Source organism: Lucilia sericata, unplaced genomic scaffold (genome assembly GCF_015586225.1).
Source record: "Lucilia sericata isolate MDLA Ls3-8-SP2 unplaced genomic scaffold, ASM1558622v1 Contig000132F_arrow, whole genome shotgun sequence".
Taxonomy (NCBI): Eukaryota; Metazoa; Arthropoda; class Insecta; order Diptera; family Calliphoridae; genus Lucilia; species Lucilia sericata.
Window position 1 is genome coordinate 527,375 of NW_023994164.1, and position 13,968 is coordinate 541,342.

The 13,968-nt window shown below is 33.2% G+C and overlaps 2 protein-coding genes across 2 annotated transcripts; both read left to right on the forward strand.

Moving 5' to 3' along the window:
- The first annotated feature begins 6,397 nt into the window (after positions 1-6,397).
- Positions 6,398-9,284, forward strand: LOC119600974. The gene is made up of 2 exons (XM_037951579.1): positions 6,398-6,561; positions 9,074-9,284. Exons 1-2 carry the CDS (start codon positions 6,398-6,400, stop codon positions 9,282-9,284), a joined length of 375 nt encoding a protein of 124 aa, XP_037807507.1.
- Positions 9,285-9,341: 57 nt separating this feature from the next.
- On the forward strand, positions 9,342-13,619 carry LOC119600967 (pickpocket protein 28-like). The gene is made up of 8 exons (XM_037951571.1): positions 9,342-9,354; positions 9,548-9,726; positions 9,797-9,930; positions 10,000-10,282; positions 10,336-10,546; positions 13,158-13,326; positions 13,448-13,560; positions 13,609-13,619. The coding sequence occupies exons 1-8, from the start codon at positions 9,342-9,344 to the stop codon at positions 13,617-13,619; spliced, it is 1,113 nt and encodes a 370-aa protein (XP_037807499.1).
- Positions 13,620-13,968: the final 349 nt, after the last annotated feature.

Here is a 13,968-nt window from a genome sequence, read left to right on the forward strand (position 1 = left end):
CAAAAGGGCTTTTGTGTTCATAATTATGTTAAATATACAGATATATCGATAAAATACAGCACAACTAAGTTTTATAGAAGTCTTGATGACCCTGCCAAATTTCATAAAGATCGGGCCACATTTGACCCTAGCTCCCATACAAAGTCCCCTTCAGATAATTATTGGAATGTCCCAAATTAGCGCAAGTATCGCGATGAAATTCAGCACAATAAAATATTATGTAAATATAAATATATTCACAAAATTTTATCGGGTTTGGTCCATATTTGCCCCTATACCAATTGGCTCAGCATCATTTTCTGTGTTGATTAAGCCATGGCCGTCAATCCGTTCGTAGATAATAGATAATTCGATTATCCGTCTTCCAAATGGGGGTTTAGAGCTCTTAATTATGGGTCTGTCCGGAAGTGCATCACTGTGCAGCATCTGATGCTCAGTACGTTCAGAAACGGATCACAGATATTATGATGCGCAAAATCCGATAATTGGGAAGGTATTTCGACTTTCATTTGTTTCATGAGCTTTATTTTCATTAACACGTTTTTAAACGACATTAATGTCGAAGTGCTTTACGTGAGTACCTGCCGTGTTGGCCTATCTCACGGTGGTCTTTTTCAACCGCTGGATGAGCTTTGTAACGGCTCACCACCTCCCCATTGTGTTTATTACACGCAGGGAGCAATTACGTCCAATATACGCGCACTTTACTCAAGTATTTGAGCTATCTAATCTCTGAACATTGCTGCCCTGTTGCTTAACTTCCGAGATGTAAAACATCAATTCCGTTTACAACCACGCAGATGGGATGGTCTCCGTTGAGTCGGCAACAGCACCTAGAGGCGTAACCGGTAGATCGAAGTACGAATCCATCAAATTAACCGAGACTTTGTTCTTATTCACAGTGACACACTGTGTGTAATTGTAATATGAACAGAGTTTACTCTGAACATATTTGGACAAGGAAGAAAAATTTAATTGTATCATTAGTATATGATACTTTTCATCCATCATCATTCAACCCAGCACACTTCTCATTCATCCGACACACTCATGAGAGAAAAACATACGACACACTTATTCTAAGTAAACGGGTGGGTGAGGCCCGGATACCCCACTTTCATTCCGTATCATATACAATTAACAACAACTCATTTCCAACGCTTAGTCCCACAGTCACTCCTCTGTGGGGTATTTGTTGTTCTCGGCACCGAACTTATCCCGAAATATTGAATTTGGGTTTAAACCACTACGTGGATCTCGAAGGAACCTCAACCAACTGACCAGCCAGGACAAAGTCCTTCGGTCAAGATTATATGGTTCTCTGGTTAGACCCCATGTCAAATCATACCAAGGACTTGCCGAGGAGTGAAGTGACATCACCAGTTTATAGTCCCGGCAGACTAGAGGTATTGGTAACATTTCTTTCCCCCGGATTGCAATACACCAAGATGCGGATCTATCATCAAGGAAACATGCCCGGGGGCGGGCCGTTTTTAAACGACAATAAAACTCTATGGTCTCTATTTCCGAAAAAGTCGTATGTCAATATTTGTAATGATAGGGCCCCATTTGACCCATACAAAGTTCTCTACAGAAAATAAAAGTCGTTGATTACACTAGTTTACAACGATTTTACTCACGATGTAAAACCTATGTGGATTTCTATATGTAGGATGTCTAAGTTCAGTAAAAATAATGAAAAAAATCTAGAACGTCAAGCTATGACGAAGTTTTATATATAGTGATTAATGAGGAGATTCCATATACATATGTAATTTTTAAGTGATCGGAACAATAACGAAGAAATATGATCGTTTAAAAAAACATACCCGAGTTGTCCTACTTTGTGGACCATGACTATGCCCCTGGTGGAACCATGAGCATAGTCACTCGACAACACTTCCTCTTTACGCATGTAAAATTTCATTCATTTGAATCGGGCAAACCGTTTAGAAGTTCTATAATTATTTTCGCCTTTTTATACCCTACACCACTTTAGTGGGGAGGCTATATTGGGTTTGTGCTGATGTTTGTAACGCACAATAATATTGGTCCTATACCTTAAAGTATACCAATCGGCTTAGAATCATTTTCTGAAACGATTTAGCTATGTCCGTCCGTCCGTCCATGTAAACCTTGTAATCAAACTACCGGTCGCAATTTTGAAGATAATTCAATGAAATTTGGTACATGATCTTCTATTGTCCATGGGACGAAGCCTATTGAAAATGGTTAAGATATTTCACCTAGCCCCCATACAACTGAACGCCTGAATAGGGCTTGTAAACTTTGTAATCAAACTACAGGTCGCAATTTTGATGATAATTCAATGAAATTTGGCACATGATCTTCTATGGTAGCGGAGACAAAGCCTATTAAAAATGGTTAACATCGGTCCATTATTTCACCTAGCCCCCAACCCGACGAATAGGGCTTTTAAATTCATAATTATGTTTAATATACTCGTATCTCAACAAAAAGCTGCAAAACAAAGTGCAATACTAGCCTTGATGACTCTCATGAATTTTATAATTATAGGGTCTCATTTGACCATATCACCTATACAAAGCCCCCTTCAAAATTTGACTTAAATGTCCACAATTTTATTCAACAATAAATGGCTTAAGTATATCTGAGGCAAGGTACAATTCAACTACAATGCTTTATTATGAAAACAAAATCACATTTCATTGTTGTAACAGGTGTAGGGTATTATATACCTGTTATTTCTTTGGTACTGAGCATCGAACATGATAGCCCTTTTCAAAAATATACATATGTTTTATTCCATGAGCAAACAAAACGTATTAATTTGTATACTAATGTTTCTACAACGTAACACAATTTCAAATCAAATGAAAATTATAATTCCTGGGCCCAAATTACGGCATACGTTATTGATCGAAATCTCAATAGAATCTAAATGGAGATTTCGATCGATATTGTATGCCTTAATTTGGACCCTGTACTTGAAGAAAACCTAATACGAGTGAAAGCAGTTATCGTATAAATAAAAACTGTGTTCAGTTTTCAAATATCTGATCCCTTTTCATTCATAATATTTTAATATATAAAATTTTTTGACAATATTGATCAGAACTAACGAATAGTAATATTTTAACAAATTTTAAAAAGAACAAAATATAAAAAAACCTCTAGTATAATCTAGGCATAATCCAAGAAAACTTGTTTCAAGAAAACTTAATTTGAATGTTTAAAAAACATTTTACTATCTTTAAATAACTTTTAAACAAATAAATGGATTTGGAATTCATTCATTCAGATAGTGTAGGACGTTATATAAATATTTATCAAAAATTTATTCATTGCATTTGCTCTGTTGTATGTAGGGTTGTCAATTATTCGTGTTTAAAATTATTCGAATAAAAATGTACTATATTTTTTTTATTCGAGTAGTCGATTAAATTTTAAAAATTATTCGAACGAATAACGAATAAAAGTTTTTATTCGAATAATTTTATAAAATATAAATAAAATTTGCAAAACACCTTCAAAATCTTAAAATAAAACGGTTTTCGTACATGCGCTTATAAATCAGTAACTTAGCTAAATCTCAACCTTTTTTAAATTTCTCAAAGAATTTAAAAGTGGAAGCTGAGGCCTTTATAATGATATATACGATGTTTAGCTAACCTGTTTTGCAGACATTTTTACAAACTGTTTTATATAAGAAAATCGTACTATTTATTAATGTATTAGAAACTGGCCACTATTAATGTATTAGAAACTGGCCACTATCAGGAGATGATTGTTTATAGCTTTCCAATGTGTCCAGTATACATTGATGACGTGTCCTATAACTGATTTTGGACATTTCACCTAAAGTTATGTGACATATTTTAAATATGTTTCAATCGGTGGAATATCTAGCAACGTTTCTGGAGCCTTGCTTGCCACTTGTACCCAAGCAGCAAGTATGCTGAACTCCCTGTTGTAGTTTGAAATTACACTTTTTGTCCAAAGAAGTCAACCCGATTATTGAAGCATACGCTAGAATTAGTCTAATTACACTTTAATAAAACCAATGTTTTATAGTAGGACTAAGACCCCATTTCATGCGTACAGTTCTCCTACACATCGCCCAGGAAACAGGGTTCAGTATATTTAGAAATTGTCTTTCTTGTAAAAAGACAGATACTGAAACATTAAACAAAAATTAAGCAAACATTAAAAAAAATTGAAGAATATCACTTTTAAAACTAGAACCATTTCATCTTTAACAAAACAAAAATTTTTATAAACTGCGGAAAGTAGTAAAAGTTTTGTTTCAATTATAACATATCTTTATATTTAGATTTGTGTTACAAAATATTAACATAATTTCAATGCTATGTATAATAAAATATTCGTAAAAAGTAACATTCAAATATTATTCGAATATTCGATTAATCGGCAAAAATTGTTCGAATTATTCTTTATTCTAAATCAGTGTTGCTCAAACACATACCACCATAGACTACCATAGTTTTATTTGTGTTAGTAAAGCAGCAGAGAACAGAATTCAATTCAAAATAAAAGTATACTAATAAAATGACTACAAACTATAAAGTATATGCTAACTGTCAAATATTTATTACGGAGTTTGACAGCCAGCGTATATCAAAGTCTATATATAAAAAACTATCAACTGTTCTCTCATGTTCTCCTACATTAATTCGGCTTTCTCAAAATTGTGTTGTTGTATTTCTGTGTGTATTTTAAAAACGTCGCGCACAGACCTTGCTTTGACAAGTGCTGATCAGCAACTGATTTGATTTTGTTTTTCAAGTTGAGAGCAAACCAACTGATATTGCTCATTATAAAAAGAAGAAGAATTAAACCTATACTGTATGTGTATCAACTTAGCGTCAGCAGAATTTTCTTACCCTATCACGCGTGCTATGTAATGGCAATATTGAGCTTCTCTGTTCTAAATTGAAAATTTTTTATTCGTTCGAAGAAAAACAAATTTTTTTCCTCGATTAATCGAATAATTTTTATTCGAATGACAACCCTAGTTGTATGTGTGATTTAATAGGTATTCCTGCAGCAATTCTCAAACAGTATAGGTACCAATCAATCAATTTACAAACACTTTCCGATATTCGTCCGTTTGCATATTGTTCTGGCAGTGTTTTAATAAAATAGAGTTTTAATACAATAGATTCCTTACTACCGTAATTGTTAATGATGCGCACTCGGATTTTAGGCCTGCTTATATTTATAACGGAAAATTGCTAAATAGGTTATCTTAAGAATTCCAGTATGTCCAAGTGGTTAAAAACATCAGCACAAAAGTGTACCTTGGTCATTGGGTTATGAAATTGGTTGGATCATGATATGAACAATTCTGTGCTTTTCTGATCCGACTGGCAATGTCCTCTGAGTTGCCTCCTCCCCCAATACTTGAAATTACACGAAATTAAAAGAAGTAAAAAAGACCCAAGTGCAAAAGACAACGTCTAGTATGATATTATAGAACATTGGGGGAGATAACTCAGAACCGCCGTGCTTCATGTCGTATATTGAAGGAATGTCAACCTATAGTTCCATACAAAGTTCGGTACAGGTGTATGTCAAAGTGTCCTTTTTAAAGAAAAATGCCAAACACTTTATATTTAAGCCTGATTAAGTATGGCATCAATTTACCTGCTATAAACTTAAGTTATAATTAAACATCATTACAAGTAATTAAAAAGTTTTTCCCGTAAATAAACACCCCCTTTTAATGTTAATGTCTTTAATACAACGATGTTTGGTTAAATGTACTTCAAGTGTTAATGAATATTTAAAGTTTTCCAATCCATACACACTCGCATACAAATATTTCATTAACAATTGTTTTTTGGCTATAAAAGCGTACGTTTGAACGTATGCGAAGAACATATTTTGGGAAGTTACCAACTCATCAAGTAACCAAAGTTGTTAAGTTGTCATTTAACTGCATTTTAAACGACGACACAATTACACGTCAACAGCACGCGTACGCACTTCATCGGCGACAGCAGCAGCAGCAGCATCAGTCTGCATGAAATCCAGTACAAGGAAACCAGAAAAACAAGGACATTCAACATCATACATAAGCAACATATGAGCTGTTATACAACAGGATATAACAACCAATACCAAATAGTAACAAGGACAACAATGACAAAAACATCGTGTTTAAGTCTATAAATATAAAACAAAAACAAGGTCTACGTTCGTTCATATCCGTTTTACTTGATTTTATTTGTTTTTCGTGCAAGTTGAATTTTTTTTTGGCAAATTTTATTTTTTTCTGCCATTGAGTGAAGTCCTTACTAAAGCCATATTTTTTTAACCAACATCCAAGTGTAGTCTACAAAACTGAACAAAAGTGTAAGAAGAAGGAGAAGTGCGTTAAAAAATAGAAACAATGGTTGATATTAAATCTACTTCGAACGCTGTATGGTGGATAAAAAATCCTAAAGAACATAAACGCCGCACCACGTTGTGTCAGGATATGACAGATTTATTTCGCAATATATCCATGCATGGCTACAATAAACTTCTCGAAACGGAATTATTTTTATATGAAAAGTACGTACGTAGACATTTATAAATACATTTACATACTATCTATCCTTTCGTTGTTCACCAATGCATATGTGTTGTTTGTTGTTTTTATACCTTACACCACTTTAGTAGGGAGGGTATATTGGGTTTGTGCTGATGTTTGTAACGCAGAATTATATTTGTCCTATACCCACCTTAAAGTATACGAATCGGCTTAGAATCATTTTCTAATAGCTATGTCCGTCTGTCTGTCCGTCCATGTAAACCTTGTAATCAAACTACTGGTCGCAATTTTGAAAATAATTCAATGAAATTTGGTTCTTTTCCCCAGGGACGAAGCCTAATGAAAATGGTTAAGATCGGTCTATTATTTCACCTAGCCCCCATACAACTTAACCCCCTAATAGGGCTTTTAAGTTCATAATTATGTGTAATATACTCGAATCTCGACAAAAAGCTGCAAAACCGAGGGTCTCATTTGACCCTAGCCCCTATACAAAGCCCCTTTCAAAATTTGACTTAAATGTCCACAATTTTATTCAACAATAAATGACTTAAGTACATTTGAGGCAAGGTACAATTCACCTTAAATGCTTTATTATGAAAACTAAATAACATTTTATTTTTGTAACAGGTGTAAAGTATTATATGGTCGGCCTCGCCCGACTATAATTTCTTACTTGTTTTTGTATAAGTAGTTCAATTGATAAGAAATTGGAATAACAATTATAATTTTAAATTCTGACGGAAGAATTTTGAAAAGTCTTGCTTTGGTGAGGTTATTATACCCAAAATAAAAAAGGATTCTAAGACGATGTAACTTTGCGTTGATTTTTGTGTTATTCTGGAAATATATTTGAAATTATTGATCTCGCTGATATGAATATTTTTCCGATCCAGATTTTCTTTCAATGCTTAAGTCTTCCTTATATTGTTTAATGCAGTCGACGAAGATTCCAACTACGATGATACCTATAACGAAAAGATATGTCAGACTGTAGTGTTGTTCTCGTTAAAAGGATAAGAGATTTTCGATTCCCCGTTTTGACAAGATCGACTACAACAAAGTGCTTGTACATGGATCGGCAGAACCTATTGCTATAAATTGTTATCCGGCACATTCACTTGTATATGCATGTGGGTGTGGCTGTGCATACTCCTGATTAATTCTGCGTATCATGACATGCTAGAGTACTGCAGCAAAGTGTCTGTACATAGACCGGCAGAACCATTCCTCTTGGAAGTCAATCGAGGGCGCGTGGAAGACCGTTCTCAAGTCTACCCAGTGGATGAAAAAGATCACCATGAAAAAAAGCCATCAAGGCTGGAGTTAACGTAAAGCACTCATACATTCCCCGTTTTGACATTAATAGTTCAAACCGTAATTTTGTAAACATCGGTAATAATAAGAAATTTTACGTAGGACAATGATCAAGAAAGGTATAAGGTTTCGATGAACTCAGCAACCTCTCGTTTATCTTTTGAATATTTTTTATCCGACACATTCACTTGTATATGCGTGTGGTTTTGGCTCTGCATACTCCTGATTCATTCTGTATATCATTCCTGTGATATTAATTCATTGTCCAAATTTAGACCCAATGACATTCCACTAAAGGATCCTATTGTCTCGGCAACAGTACTGAACTTATACCGAAATATTAATTTCATAGTGCATCAAACAACATTGTCACTTCCTACCATCATGTGGAACCCCAAGGGCCTCTCCTTTATCCGGCTTTGGGTTCTCTGGTCAGACTGCAAGTCAGTATCGGTAGTAGCACCTCTATACCTAGGATATCAGTAACACTAAGGTGAGTTGGTTCTCACTAAGATAATGGAGGTTCATCGAAGTGTCCGAAATATTGTTGTAATAAATTATCTATGGACCCACGAATATAAGTAATAAACAGCGTTATGTTCGCATTAAGAAAGAATCTATAAATTGACATATTTAATGTGCAACAATCTATTAAAGAATTATATCATTCGTTGGATTCTCCAGTTTGCTTAAAGAACAATAATAAGTTGCTTAATTTATTTTTCTATATAAGGAATTAGAACTTATTATAAAAAGCTGTTTAAAATCTTCAAAATTACGTAAATTTGACTATACGAAAAAAAAGATAATTCTTTTAAACAACTGGAAGTATTTGCAAATTTAAAGGACCATAAACCGTATGCATTTATTGTTTAAATGACCTAAGTAGTCTATTTTAAAAATAAACTTATGCTAAGATTATCGATATCAAGCGAATATAAATTAATTTGACAGTTGCCAAAATGAAAGGTTTTTCATTGTAGTTAGTCGGATGGGCGGTCGTGTGACGGTGGTGATGGTTGTAGGACCACATCACTACATATAAAACAAATTTCGGTGTTCGAATGCCTAGTAACCAATGTGACTTAATCTATTTTTTAAACAAACTATCAGTATTATTTTATCCTTGAATATATTTCTTTTATTTATGTCTACTTGTTTTTTTTAATATCTAGCTCTGATGTTTTTACTTATTTCTTTTTTTTTTATTTACAGATTAATTTGGTTCTGTCTACATGTGACAACTTTGGCCGTTGTGATAACTATACTGTCATACACATGGGATCAATTTGTCCTTCAATATTTTGCACTTAATTTACATGATCCTCTGTATCCAATAGAGAATATGCCATTTCCCGCTATATCAATATGTTCCAATAATCGCATATCACGACAGGCAGCTGAAAGATATGCATATGAATTGTAAGTGTGTTTTAAGTTAAAACTATAAAAAAGAAAAATGAAAAGGAAATTCAAACATAAAATGGTTAGGGAAAGTAAATTTAAATTATTTAAGAAATTTCCTTAAAACTTTAAAAATTCATAAAGGTTTTGGCTAGAGGAAAATTTAATCGTAATTGTATGTGTACATATATTTAAAATTTGGCAACAAAATTTAATTTTATAAAATGATTTGTTCTAAACTTTTAATAATTTTATTCAATTTTAATATTTTCAGATCCTTTAAAGATCCTCGTAATAGATCCGCACAATATTTTATAAAATACGTGGAACATTTTAATAGTTTATATTACAAATTTCAACGAGTTGATGATTATGAAGAATTTGAAAGATTTCAATCATTTCTTGATATTTATGGAACGGATGAAAATGAAACTTATTACGATATATTAAGAATCGTTAAATTGGTAAGTTTAAAGACAAATTTTAGTATTTCAAAATATATAACTTAAATATTATATTTGAAAACCCAAAAAGCTTACACCCAATTGTAGAAATTTAATTGTGAAATGTTTTTTGAATGGTAAGGAAATAGACTGTTTTGCTGAAAATGCATTTCAGGAAGGTCTTACTATGTATGGGCTTTGTTGTGTATTCAATTCAAAAGATAGGTATGTTTGTTATTTAAAATTGAATTGTTTGCAATAATATTATTATTTAATGCATTTAACCAAATATAGCTATAGAAAACGTAATTCTACTTTTCGTTTAATAACCTCGGAACTGGGTCTAACAGTCTTATTAAATTCTTCACATTCTGATGATATGGTTCCTATACTAAATATGGATGCTTATGTTGTTATCATACATAATCCTAATGATTTTCCCGATATTGGTTCGGGTAGTGCTATTGAAGTATTTCCCATGAATAATGAAGAATCATTTATAGCGATTAGGGCCAAGTTTATGGATACCAGTGAAGAGTTAAGAACTTTTGATCCATCATATGTAGGCATTTTTATAGTATGTGTGTCTTAGGTTAGTAACTTTTTATAAGTTTATTTTTCATAATTTAGCGTAAGTGTTACTTTGATGACGAATCCCCTGATCCCGATCTGCTTTTACGCAATACTTATACTTTTTCAAATTGTATAACACGATGTCGCATTCGTAGCATTGCTGCCTTGTGCAGTTGTGTTCCATTTTATATGCCCTTGGAATATATGGACAAAGTTGGTGTTCCCTATTGTAGTTTACATCATGTTGCTTGTATGAATCGTTATAATTGTGAGTAAGATTTTGGAAAACTTATATTGTATTTGAATGTAAAATGTGTGTAAAATTTTTAATGATTTCGGTAGCACAAATATTGTTTTTGAATTGCACAATCTACACTCACCGAGTAACTCGTGATCAATTAAAATTAATCGTATTTTTTCGTTTTAAGATGATTCCGTATCGAATTTTTGAACTTGGACTACATAAGCCTACCAGGGGCGTAGGACAGCTAGGGAATACTATTTTTTTTTAAAGCTATCCTATAACGTAGAAGATATTCTCATTCTACATTTTCTACAATTGTATCCACCCTAATCGAGTTTTTTGATAACAGCTGGTCCAAATGTTCCCGATTTGCTCAATTCTTTTATTAAACTACCAACAAATTTATATTTCATTCTCTCAGACTCGAAAGAAATGTAGACCCTATTGGTAAAATTGTAAAAAATACATTTTTGGGAATTGCCTGAGTAATTCATGATCAAGTAAAATTAATCGTATTTTTTAAGATGATTCCGTATCGAACTTTTGAACTTGGACTACATCAGTCTACCAGGGCTTAGAGGGGCGTAGGACACCTAGGGAATACAATTTTTTTAAAACTATCCTATAACGTAGGAGATATTCTCATTTGAAAATTAAATTTTCTACAATTGTATCCATCCTAATCGAGTTTTTTGATAACAGGGGGTCCAAATGTTCCCGATTTGCTCAATTATTTTATTAAACTACCAACAAATTTATATTTTATTCTCTCAGACTCGAAAGAAATGCAGAGCCTATTGGTAAAATTGTAAAAAATAAATTTTTGGGAACCCACGACTTCCGGCCTAACAGACTTTAACACTTACTACTAAACATAAAGTGTAAAATCAAACTACTACAGAGAGTTCAGCGTACATGCTGCTTGGGTATAAGTGGTGCCATGTGTACTACTTCAATCAAGGTTCTGGAAACGTTGCTAGATATTCCACCCATTGAAATATATTTAAGATATGAGGCGGCGCTTACATCCGAACGGCTCGTCATCAATGTATACTGGAACGACACGTCATCAATGTATAGTGGATACATTGGAAGATTATACACAATCTTCGGACGTGTCTGATCGTATACCAGACACAAAATATGTCGGATACTTTGAAACGCTGATCCCAGATGTCTTGGTCAAGCGGAACATAAGAGCAAATACCAGTAGGAATCCGTTGCTACACAGATGGCTCTAAATTGGATTAGAATAAATATGGCGCCCAAAGGGCTTAATATATTTACCGACAGCCAGAAGGCAATTAGGGCAATATCAGGTGAATTAAATCTAAGACCTTATTGGATTGTAAAAAAACTTTAACTGAATACTCTCCCAGAGGTAAGGTTTACATACATCATATGGGAACAAGGCCACTCGGGGGTAGTCGACAATGAAAGGGCGAATGTGATAGTTTTAAAGGGAAGGGAGCTCGACGCAACAAATTTAAAAATGGGTGAGAAAATCCCATAAGGCCTCTTGGAATAATGAAACGGTGGGTACAACTACAAAGATCCTATGAGATCCTCAAAAATGAGTTAGTATGATAGTACGTAATCTGAGTGGACACATAGGATTATTGGACATGCGGATTCAGACAAATGTAGAGCATGTGGAGAGGACAGTGAAACTCTGGACCACTTTCTTTGCCACTGTTAAACATTCGTCGAAGTTAGATTCAAGTATATTGGAAGTGATGTTATTCCGGAAATAACATTCCTGACTAAAACTGATTGGAAAATTCTTAGGAATTACGTCCAAGAAACTGAGTTTCTGAACATTGAAAAATAATAAATTCAGTGACATTTTTTTATCATGAAAAGCAGAGCACAATAGGCCAGATACTGGCCTAGGTGTATTTCTTCGGATTTGATGTAGTATACATCCTTCTATCAACCTAACCCTACAACTAAACTACTGGAGGCACTACTACGCTTCATAGCCTCGCCACTGTTGTAGATCATTTTCTTTTATTCTAATGATTGTAAAAATCGATTTTTTAACACATTAAAAGCACTGGCACCTTGTACACTCTTAGGACACTTGTTTTTTTATTTTTATTTTATTCCATTAAACAGTTCAATATTATTAACTACATATGTACATTATATGTTCATGTATAAACAAAGTATGTATGTATGTATATGTTATATCATTCACCTACCAACCATATCCATCCACCTTAATAAAATCAATGAACCATTTCCACTGATAAGCATAATTATAATAAACATTACCCCTTTTTTTTTGTTTCTACAACATATCTATTCTTTGCGACTTTAATGGTTTCATATAACAATTCTAATACGACTATACACTATTGTTGTTACCACTGCCTTAGCACACTCCTCACATCTTTATATGAAAATCCATACATTTATATGTAAGATACTTTTGCATAGCATTAGATTCATGTAATGTCATCATTTCTAAGCAACACACATGTTAATAATTACCTTCATGTCTTATTCAAACCCACTGCTTCACTGGTTGGTTGTTTGATTCTGAAGTAGAAAACTATATAGCAGCACAGCACCAAGAACACACAAAAAGACAGAAATAGTATTTTAAATTGTCATTTAAATTCATATCTAGTTAAATGGCGTAACGTGCTTACAAAGCGCATTAGCATTTTGGGTTTAGAACGTGAAGTAGAGGAGGCCTTATATTGTCCTCAGTGTCTGCCATCGTGTGATGATACACAATATGATATTTCTATGATGTCTCTACCTACAGATCGTCTGGTCGTACCGGAAAATGTGGGGTAAGTTTAAATTAAATTCAATGAAATTTAATAAAAACAACGCATAATTCTTAACACTACCAACGTTATGGGGATTTCCTTTACCTTCTTCGAATTCTTCCTCTTTTCGTCCTTTGCGTAGTGATGATTTTAATTTAAAACTGGAGGACTTGTCAGTATTGCGTGTGTATTTTGGTGAACCTACAGCTCTATTTTATAAACGTGTGATTAGTAATACCTGGGAGGAGGCATTTAGTAAGTGTTTATTAAGTTTCTCAAACAATGTTTGTTGTCGAAATTCAGGTGAATTTTAATATTTGCATTTCTCTTTCCCAAAAGGTACTGTTGGCAATATTGTTTCAATATTTTTGGGCTTTTCTATGGTGGCTGTTTTTGAAATATTATTTTTTCTCATAAAATATTTATACATTGCCTTAAAAATGTTTATCACTAATAGTGAAAATCATTCCCAGCTTTTGAAAAATGGCAAGAGGACCAAAACTAAGTCTAAGAAATTGTATATTTTACCTTGAATATGTATGTTTTAAATAAAAAGTGTAAAGTAAATATTTTTAATGTTATTTATTTTATTCATAATCTAACAATGTTTATATGACTGTTTAGTTACTGAAAATTTTATTCGGCTTAAATCCGATAATGAAC

What these genes read in the sequence shown, in the direction of transcription:
- LOC119600974 (XM_037951579.1), top strand. Translation starts at nt 6,398, where the DNA reads ATGGTTGATATTAAATCTACTTCGAACGCTGTATGGTGGATAAAAAAT. An exon ending in GAATTATTTTTATATGAAAA is followed by an intron (nt 6,562 to 9,073) that starts GTACGTACGTAG and finishes TTTTATTTACAG; the next exon opens with ATTAATTTGGTTCTGTCTAC.
- LOC119600967 (XM_037951571.1), top strand. An exon ending in TATTAAGAATCGTTAAATTG is followed by an intron (nt 9,727 to 9,796) that starts GTAAGTTTAAAG and finishes AAACCCAAAAAG; the next exon opens with CTTACACCCAATTGTAGAAA. An exon ending in TTGTATGAATCGTTATAATT is followed by an intron (nt 10,547 to 13,157) that starts GTGAGTAAGATT and finishes ATTCATATCTAG; the next exon opens with TTAAATGGCGTAACGTGCTT.